The sequence below is a fragment of the Epinephelus moara genome, chromosome 14 (assembly GCF_006386435.1).
Source record: "Epinephelus moara isolate mb chromosome 14, YSFRI_EMoa_1.0, whole genome shotgun sequence".
NCBI lineage: Eukaryota > Metazoa > Chordata > Actinopteri > Perciformes > Serranidae > Epinephelus > Epinephelus moara.
This window is the reverse complement of record NC_065519.1, coordinates 1,169,117-1,179,260: the sequence shown is the minus strand read 5'-3', so window position 1 is coordinate 1,179,260 and position 10,144 is coordinate 1,169,117. Positions and strand designations below refer to the sequence as shown.

The window sequence follows — 10,144 nt, the reverse complement described above, 5'->3', positions numbered from 1 at the left end:
TCTATTTTATTTTGAAAATTAACCGGATGTTTTATTTTGTTTCTGTGCACGACTTCCTGCCCCGCACGATCTGCTCTGTGCTGAATTGCTGCGTTGTTCTCCTGCGTCCAACAAATATAGAAGTCCTGTGTATCTGTTGCGGAGGGCTCCGGAGCGCCGCAGCTGTGACTGAGCTGGAACGCAGCACAGCCGCAGCCGGTGGAAACACACACATTGACTGGAATTGAAACGGATCGGCTCCGCTGCCGTTCCGGAGCGCAGACGCAACCAACACGCATCTGGTGGAATTTGGGGGTTAAGCTTTACAATCTTGCAGCAGCCTCCCCAGTAAAAGTTGGTGCCTGCTGGACCCATCCACCACCCCACTCAGACTTCCACCCCCCTTAACTTAGGTTGTTGTCCCGCTGCGTTTCCCCCTGATGCCACCAGGCGGTATTAGACAAAAAAACCAACTGGCCGTGTGTCATGCTGTCGTGAAAAGGCGACTTCTTTCGTCGGTGTCTGACGCCAAACTTCACTGACCAAGTGTCGGTATTTGACGACTTTGGAGTGAGACCAGGTTGTTTGTTCTGACATCAAGTCCAAACCTTGTTGAGGGGAACAACTTCCCACTGAGCACCAATTTTGTCATTTGCCATGAAGTGTATTTCAGTTCAGGAAAACTAAAGTTGAGGTTCATATCTTGTTCTCGTGCAGTCTGGTGGCTCCATCAGAGGTTGGAGTGGAACAACGATGGCGTAGTCTAGCAACCAAAAGATGCCTTGAAACAGTCTCTGTTTATTTCAACTTAAAGGAACAGATTCTGTGAAAAGACTTGATCCACCCGTCACTGCTGAAACTGACCTGAGCAGCTGGATCAGTTCCAGGAGAACCTGTGCTGGTCTCTGTGAAGGAGAGAAACATAAAGTCCACTGACAGTTGTAGAGTCGTGTTATAGAGTGACGACCCTCTGACCGAACCAAACACAGTCTAACTGGAGTTGTGTTTAAGGGCACAAAGTCAGATTCAGGAGGACGCTCAGTTTGCTTTAAGTCTAAATTTAATTTGTTTTCAGTGATTGTAAAAATCTTGAGCTGCTGCCATCAGTGAGCAGATGAAGAGATTAATGAGCTTCAGCACGTTTCCTCTGCTGTGAAGAGTTTTAACCAATAAATCTTTACAGAGTGAATTCTCTGTTTGCCGTCTTCACTTGTTGTAAACTCACCAACAGGAAAATATCCTCAAACTAATGTATCAGTAACCCATCACCTTGCAGCAGCTGTAGAGCGACACCTCCTCTTCCTCCTCCTGCTTCTCCTCCTCTTCCTCTGCTGGGCCGGGTGAGAGGTGGTTTAAAGGTCGCACAGCGGTCGAAAGAGGGAGAGCGGGCCTGATGACCGACAGCCAACGGTTAGCAGAGAGGAGGAAGAGTGGGGGGAGAGGAGGAGGAGGAGGAGGAGGGGGGGGGAATGGAAAGCGTCCACCAGCGCAAACACCTCTGAAACAGAAACATCCATTTAGCAGTGAAAACAAGCCCCCCTCACAAGACCTCCGTGAATGGGCCACTTCAGCCGGCCGAGGAAGTTCCAACGAGGGGCAGGATGTTCCCCTCAGGACGCACTTGAGACGGGCCCCGGGCCAAAAGCCTCAATACATAGACCCCTTCTCTCCCTCTGTCACTGTCCAGCTCTGCCCTCCCACCCGGGCCCAGCAGCTTCAGCAGCCCCCCAAATACCCCCCCACCATCGCCCCCCCCCTCCCACCAGCCGTTTACTGAGCTGCAGCCAGCGAGGCGGCGAGGGAGGGCGTGGAACTGTACTCAGCAGACAAAGACAGAGGGGCAAAGACTTTGTGTGATTAAAGAGCAGTTAAGATGCTATGAGAGGCTAATTTGTTCACTGTGTGACAGAATAAACAGGAAGTGGGGGCTGCCTGCACTTCCTGCTGCAGTTTAAAGGAGAACACTGCTTTGAGTTAGAGTTTGTTCACTGACTGCGTCCTTTATGTGATCACAGCTTTTATGTTGTGAATATAAATTCACTTTGTCAACGTACATGTAGCTACATGCTAACGTCAGGGAAACATGATCTTGGTTCTACCTGATTTCAGGTTTTGGTTTGGAAGCTTTTACTGGTCATTTTATTACAGTACAAAATGCTACTGTGCTTCCTTACAGTCATTCTCCAGCTGAAAGTACACTGCTACATGCATGTCGTTTTTCCTTGATTTTGGATCATATTCCTGTTGGAACGTGTCCAGTTGTGCTGAGAAGCTTTTATTGGTGATTTTGAATGTTAGAGAGTGCAGCCATACTTCGTTACAGTCATTCTCCAGCTGAAAGTACACTGCTACATGTAGCAACATGCTAACATCAGGGAATTCAGATATCTTGGTTGCAGATTTTGTTAATTGCTCCCAGATTTCAGATCATATTCCTGCTGGAACATGTTTGGTCGTGAGGGTTTTGGTCTATAAACTTTTATTGTTCATTTCTAACAGTAGAAAGTGTCATTAACTTTGTCACAGTCATTCCCCAGCAACAATAACACTGCTACATGTAGCAACATGCTAACATTAGGGAATTCAGTAATCTTGGTTGCAGATGTTTTTAATGTCTCTCATATTAAGAATGGCAGGAGATGCCACTATACTCCGTCACAGTCATGCTCAGCTGCAGTGATGGTGCAGAGACACTGAGCGCACAGATTCAGATCAATAATCATTAATAATGTGGATAAAATGACTGAGTGGGTTAATACCTGTGAAGAAACACAATTTCTGCATCATCAGGATAAAACCAAAATCTCAGAGGATATATAGTCTCCTGCTCACATCTGACCTGTGCAGACGAAGCCAGCTGAGTATCTGTGCTGTACTCTGGGTCCTGTCACCACGTCGACCGCTGTGTTTCTGTGTCCAGAGCTTGTTTGTTCTCAGTTTCAGCCACAGTCAGTTTGTGTGGAAGGAAAACAGGCCTCGATATCCTCGACTGTGTCGACACAAAGACTTCAGACAAAACAAACTCTCCGTCATGTGTATTTTGGGTCCATTTCATTCACATAAACTTTCAAACTTGTGATTTGTTGGTAGTGAATCATAAAGTGTGTTTGTTTCTCTCAGTGACAGACAGCCGACACAGCACACGCCATTATAACATGTTTATTGAAAACCTTTTTGACAGCATAGTTCGTCAGGCACAGAGAGAGTTGTGATCTAGTTCTTTCCCCCGCTGGGAGCTGTTGGCCCCGAGGGGACGATGTGGTGGAATGTTACAGACGATTCATCGTGATCAGAACAGGAACATCAGCGCAACAAACAAGCATTGAATTACAAATAAAAACAATCACATAATGCCAAATGTTAGTTCCACCTGTCTATGTTAGAGACATGAATACAGAGGGAGGAAAATAAATTATGGGACTGGGAAAATAAATCAGAGGACAAACATGATTTTGTCTCCATACGGTTTAAAAAGAAAGAAAACCTGATGTGGAATGCAAAATGAAATGAAGTGAATATGAAAATCATTTCCTCTCTAAGATTCTTATAAAACAGCTCACACAGCTACATAAACTCTACTCATGTACATCAGCAACACAAAGCAGATCTCAAACTATAAATTAATGTGGACTAACATGTCGGGTTAGAGCTGCAGGGGCAAAGAAACCAGACGAGCGCTGTGTGGAAATAAAATATGTAGTTTGGATCTGAGTGGAGGGACGAGTGTGTGCGTCTCCTCCCAGCTTCACCTTCAATCTGATCCTCTTTTATTTGAGAGAATAAATAAGTCCGTCAGAGCGGAGACGACAGGAAGTTAAAGGCCCACGTGTGGCTGTACATACAGTAAGAGTCCCTCCCTGCTGACAGCGACCTCGTCTCTCAGTCAATACCAAAGAAAACTCTGAAAACCATGTGTTGTTTTAAACATGTGACATCTGAGGGCCGACGCTGCGTTCAAAGCTGATTGATTTCCTGTCATGATGAAAAAACCTGGAGCTGAATTTAGACTGTTTTAATGAAACTCCAGACCGACCTGATGGGAGCTATGAGGGTGTGACACATGCTCAGTGCACCTGAAACTGTGAGCACATGGCGTTAATGAATAAAGAGATGGCGTCTGCTCAGGTGCTCTTTGGGTTGTTTTTAGCCTCCTTTGGGAAAACAAACTTCAGTTTCATTTCTTATAGGGACAGATAATATATAATCAATAAATAAAGGCATGTCAGATAACTTTTTTTTTCTCATTTTTAAAAAGCGATAATTCTAAAAAGATTTTTTTCCATTTAACAAAAAAAAGCTATTTTTAAAGAAAATGCATTTTCTGTAAAAATGTCCAAAATGAAACCAAACAGGACTTATCTTTGGATTTTTAAATTTCTGACGGCCTTGAACTTGTGACGCCAGAAAAAAAATCACATCTGAGCTTAAATATTTCATCAAAATCACTTTATTTTACATCTCATTTAAAATTTGGCCAAAAATAAACCGTTTGTACGACGAGAGTGAAAAACTGAGACTTTTTCAACTTTTAACTTTCAAACGTCAAAAATCTAATAACTCACTTATGGTCATGGATTTACCTCCAGTCACTCAGGGAGGGTCAAAATAAAAAAAGCCTCTGATGAATTAAGAACAGTCCCTATGGACGCCTGTTGCCGTGATTTCTGGGTGTATTTAAGTGTATTTAATGTATGTTTATAGGTCTCCTGAGCTGAAAATCTCTGTGTGAGGAAATGCAGACTACTTTAAATGAAACACTTTGGAGAATGTGGGTTTTCTAACGCTGCAGGTCAGAGAGCTGAAACAGGGCTGTTTTTTCTGAGCTGGTGAAAAATGGACATTTTGGAGAAACATGTTTTTCATGCAACAGCAACGAAACGTATCAGCGAAGTGACAGATTGGTCGAATACTTAATGTGAAGCTTCATTAGCTCCAAAATGGAACAAAAGGCCTGAAGGGAAGTCGATAGGTTCAGTTACTGGCTGCCATTTTTCCTCCTGTGATGGACGTCCTGCTTCACGTGACACACGCAGGAACGCCATCGACATCACACATGTTCAAAACAACACATGGTCTTTAAACAGAGAGACGGAGCTCGACAGGGACGCAGAGAGAAAAGGCCGGGGGCGTGTGATAAAAATAAAATACAGGATAAACGAAGCCAGGAGCAAAGCCTGATGGGGGGCGTCAGTAAAATGACTACTCTACATCATCATCATCTTCATCATCTTCTGGCTCTTTAATGAGAAACAACAGTGAAAAGCAGATAGCTTTGAATAAAAATACTCTCGCCATAGGGAAAGCTTTTACCCAGCATGGAAGAATAAATAAAACAAACAGCGTTTCATCAGATCCGTCCGACCTTTACACACAAGTGCCTTCTCATGGCGTTCGCTCCAGATTAAAAACAAAAGGCTAATACTTCCATCGCCTGCTTCTGTGAGAACTGCTTCTTTATTCAGTTATTCTTTTTGCAATTATACATTCAAACGTGATCAGAATGAATCAATCTGCTGTTTGTTGGCTGAATGTTTTCAGGCACTTCATAGATCTGGGCCCAAACTTTAAACAACGACTGGGTGAAAGCGTTCACTTCACAGAGGCCTCGTGTCTGTGCACAAACCAACCACTAAACATCATTTACATCAAAATCTCCCAGTGTAGCAAAACAGTTAAATACAGGTTCTCACTCCTTTAAGTACTTTAAATATTTGGGGGCGATGTGTTTAAGTACTGACAGTAAACTCCGTAGCAAAGTGTTCCCACTGTTAACATTTAGCAGCGAGTGAATGTTGCGTCTGAACCTTCAGTTCTCTTGAACGTCCCTTTCCCTTTGTGACTTTGCTAAAAACAGACTCTGTAAACATTTTCAACCTGCTCGCTTTTTGGGGTCAGCTGGAGACGACTGCATAAAAAACAGGGGAGATATCCATTTGGCAATCCCATGATCCTTCGCTGCACACGTGACCTCCGCCCGCCTACATTCCACAGTGCAGCATTTGGTTCACAGAACTCGCTGAAATCGACTTTAAGACTAATTTGGCACTTTTTATTTGCTCCCACAGACGGAGCGAAGGATCCTGCACAGTCGTCAGAGTCTCCTTTAACAGACCGACACACATACGGTTTATATTTCTGTTTGGCCGTGCGACTTGTGAGTCGCACAGCACGCCTTCATTTCAGTATTAATACTATAGAGCAGCGATAAAGTCTCAAAAGTCTGGGCAGCTTTTTCTTTCTCTTATTAACAGCTTTACATTTCTGCCTTCAAGCTGATGTCTCTCTGTGTGAGTGTGCACACAGGTGCTGAGTGTCTTGCTCAAGGGCACTTTGACATCCGCACGCAGCTTGTTAGCATCGACCCTGTGACCTTTCTGTTACAAGAGTGTGAAGCCTTCAGAGTGACCTTCAGAAATAAATCCTCCTAAATATTCTAACACTGTTCAAACAAACCCTCTGAGTCTCCTTTTGTCTTTGGTGTGTTTGATTTATTCTGTTTATGAACCATAAATGTCACATTTTAGTTTCAAGGCTCAGAATCAAAGAGTGAGACCTTGTTTCAGACGAAGCCGCTGACGTTCAACGATCACACGTGACTGTAAAACAGGAACAGAGAACAGTTTCTGCACCTTTACCGGACTCACAGTATTTTCTCATACAAAGGTTTGTATCTAATGAAACAGCACCAACTTAACTAGCGCCCGTACCAGCTGCAAATTTGCGAATAGGATCCTAAAGGAACGACCCGCCCTACGCTCCCTCTGATTAGCTAGTACTCATTGCCTTCATTGGTTGGATTGGTTAAGGGTTAGCGTGAGCCAATCAAACACAGAGTAAAGGTGGAGTAAAGTCGGCCATTCTTTCGCTATCCTAGGATTCGCAAATTTGCCTACCGGTTAGGTTTAGGAAAAGAAACGTGGTTGAGTGTCGTCACGTTATGTACTTAACGTAAAGTTACTTGATGTAGAGTTTTGTACTTATCATAAAGTTACTCAGGTTTGGTTTAGGAGAAGAAACACAGTTTGGGAGTCTTTACATTTCATACTTGCAGTAAAGTTACATACTTAACCTTAAATTACGAGGGTTAAGTTTAGGAAATAAAATGTGGTCAGTTTAGATACATAACATGTTTGGGTGTTGCCATGTTATGCACTTAACGTAAAGTTACGTTACGTAAAGTTTCGTACCTATTGTAAAGTTACGAAAATTAGATTTAGGAAAAGTAGTTTTGTACTTATCATTAAATCATGTAGGATAAGTTTTGGAACAGAAACGTGGTTTGGGAATCTTTGCGTTACATACTTAACGTTAAGTTACGTAGGCTAGGTTCAGAAAAACAAACATGGTGACGACGTTCATTGAAATAACTTAAAGTTCACCTGGTTCCAGTCGCGACACAAACACCTGTTTCTACGGGAAAGTCCACGACCCCATCTTCCTTCTGACTGTCGCTCTTTTTAGTACTTCACTTTTTACTTCCGTCAGCGCGCTGGTCACATGATCACAGCCTTCGATTACGTGGGTTATATATGAATTGTGGTGCATTACTCTATACATACGAACAGTGCATGAGAGCAGCCTGGGACTCAAAGCCCCAGAATGCAGTGCAGCTGAACACAGGGTGAGTTTGGGGTTAGCAATGTAAAACTGACTTTTCTTTTTTGTTCGCAGTTGAGACTTTTTAGCCGACACTTGTTCTCTCACGAGCTTTCACATTTTTTTGAATGCCACGATTTAAAGAAAGAATTCTGGGAGATGTAGTTCATCCCTGAACAGTGAGATCGAATCAATAGGAGGATTTTTCTCTGAAGGCTCCTGATGATTCACAGCTCGTTGTTGTTGATATTGAAAACGTCGTAAAGTACTTCAGTCGTACTCTCCGGCGTCTCCGTACAAACCTCCAGGCGCTGCTTTTTCTTGCCCAGCAAGAGTCAATCATTGCTTCGATATTGCAAACGTCAACTTTTCAAACCAGAATTTAAACTCGTCAGAAACGTCAGCCTCCCTTCAGCGGGAGCCTTCAGTTCCCGAATCCTCCTCTGGCGGTCGAATCACACTCGCTCTTATATTCATCTTCCCGTCTGTCATACATTCTTATTTTTTTTAAAAACTGTAAACGAAACAAAAAGATGGATCAAAAACCAGAGGAGTCTGAAAAATAACGCCGCAGTTCTGTTGTAAAATAAGTTACAAAAAAAAAAGGAAATAAAAATCTTTGCGTACAGTACTAAAATCCTAAACTAAACCTTTCAACTTAAGAACCACGTTAAGTCTATAAATATCTTTACAAATATACACGTTAATTATTCAAATAAACCTTTTCACTTTAAATGATTACATGTTTTACACTTCCATGACAGTGTCTTCTAGACTGCAATGCTTCCATCCTAAAACAATACTTTAAAAATGTAGTTTTGTCTTTACGTACATGGCTGTGGACAGCGATATCATACATATTTGCATTTATATATTTACAATAAATCATTTTCTAGATACATTAAAAAAACAAACCTTATTGTACTAATTACTGAATGGCCCTGACACGTCGCCTCACGTCAGCTGAGGAATTTGTTCCATGATTATCACAAAGGTGTTTTTTCGGGAAGCTAAAACAGGACGATGGCGTACAAATTCATGAGAAAACATTTAAATGCTGTCGTCCTCTCTGTCGTCTCCTGTCAAGGAAAAGTTATCGAGTGTCTTCGGAAGAACGAGTCCCATCATCGAGTTGATTCTGGCTTTGCTGGTTTCTTGTCGACGGATTCTCCTTGAGATCGCAAACCTTTCCGGCGACCTCGGGGCTCCGTGCAGACGAGAGGGTTAAAATCTGAGGTCCCCGCCTACTGGATCGCCAACGAGTCACTGACCAATGCCCTTCATTCCCTCCTCGTACTTCCTGTTTGTCCACGTGTTTCAGTCTCAGGAGTTTTTTTTTTTTTTATCCCAGTAGGCACGGAATGGTTTCACCCCACAGATTGTCCGTAACAAAAACTGGCCCGAGTACAAAAATATAATTTCATTTCTGAAAAGAGGAACACAAACATGGTTCAACGGCAAAAAATAATCCTTCAATGTTCCAAGAGTCTGTTGGGGAGGAGGATGAGGAGGAGGAGGAGGAGGAGGAGGAGGAGGAAGAGGAGGAAAACTCAGTCAAAGAGTTTAAGACGAATCGGAGCGCTGAAGCACTGTGGAAGTATTGCATGCTGAGTTTTCATTTCCATATCTTGAGGAGTCACTGAGAGGTGTTTGTCAAACTGTGAGAGGAGGTGAAAGTCCGACCGCCCCCCCCAGCTCAGGTTTTATGTCCTTATCACCCCGTTACTGGGGAGCTGTTTGGGAAGACAGGGCTCGTCAGGCAGCGGGTCGTGGGCGAACACCGAGTCGTCTCCTGACGAGCAGGTGCTGTTGGAGTCCTGACAGGTGGGCGAGTACTGCTCGAAGGGCACCGCCAGGTCCAGGTACTCCTGTCAGAGGAGAGGTCAAAGGTTACACCACGGTGTCACAGTCAAATCCTCTCCGTGCTCACATGAAGAATAATAATTTACTTTATTATCACTAAGATATTTTAGTTCAACATGATTTTTGTTTACATGTTTCTTCCTCACAAAGTTTATTTGACATCGTCAGAGTTGTTTTTGTGGTTTACATGACGGTGATAAAACAACAGTCACCAAAAATAAATGTTGACATTGTACGTTCCTGCAAATTACAAGTGTGTTACATCTGCATGTTTCACACGTGTCATATGTGCATTTCTAAAGTGACGTAGTATCTGAGCTGACTGTCATCAGGAGCTGGAGGGGGAACATGGTCTCACTCCAGAGTCGCTGAATACCGGCACGTGGTCAGTGACTTCCAACATCAGGCACCGATGAAAAAAGCCGTCATTTCACTACGGACTGATGCGCGGTCGGTTGCAGCTGTTGTTCAACAGCACCCGTCGGTGTCAGAGCGAAACACAGCGGTACAACAACGAAAGTAAAGGTGGCGGAGGCGCAAGTAGGACTTTGGGGGAAAAAAAAAAAAAGTGGATATGTGACAAAGTCTCAGTGAGAACGTGCGGAGGGGACAGTGGATGGCATGACAGCGAGGAGAAACAGCTGCAGAGCTGCAGACACAGTTTGAGATCAAAACACAACTCAATCTGTCGTTATTTAGCCGCTCG

The 10,144-nt window shown here is 43.4% G+C and overlaps 1 protein-coding gene across 9 annotated transcripts in view; it reads right to left on the bottom strand.

Annotated features, from left to right (window-relative positions):
* Nucleotides 1-3,122: 3,122 nt before the first annotated feature.
* Nucleotides 3,123-10,144, bottom strand: part of fgfr3 (fibroblast growth factor receptor 3) — a 102,040-nt gene continuing 95,018 nt past the window's right edge. For all 9 annotated transcript variants that reach the window (XM_050062121.1, XM_050062120.1, XM_050062123.1 and 6 more), the window contains exon 18: nt 3,123-9,443. In XM_050062121.1, coding sequence (XP_049918078.1) covers nt 9,279-9,443 — 165 coding nt within the window. In that variant the 3' untranslated portion in view covers nt 3,123-9,278. The remainder of the gene's footprint in view (nt 9,444-10,144) is intronic.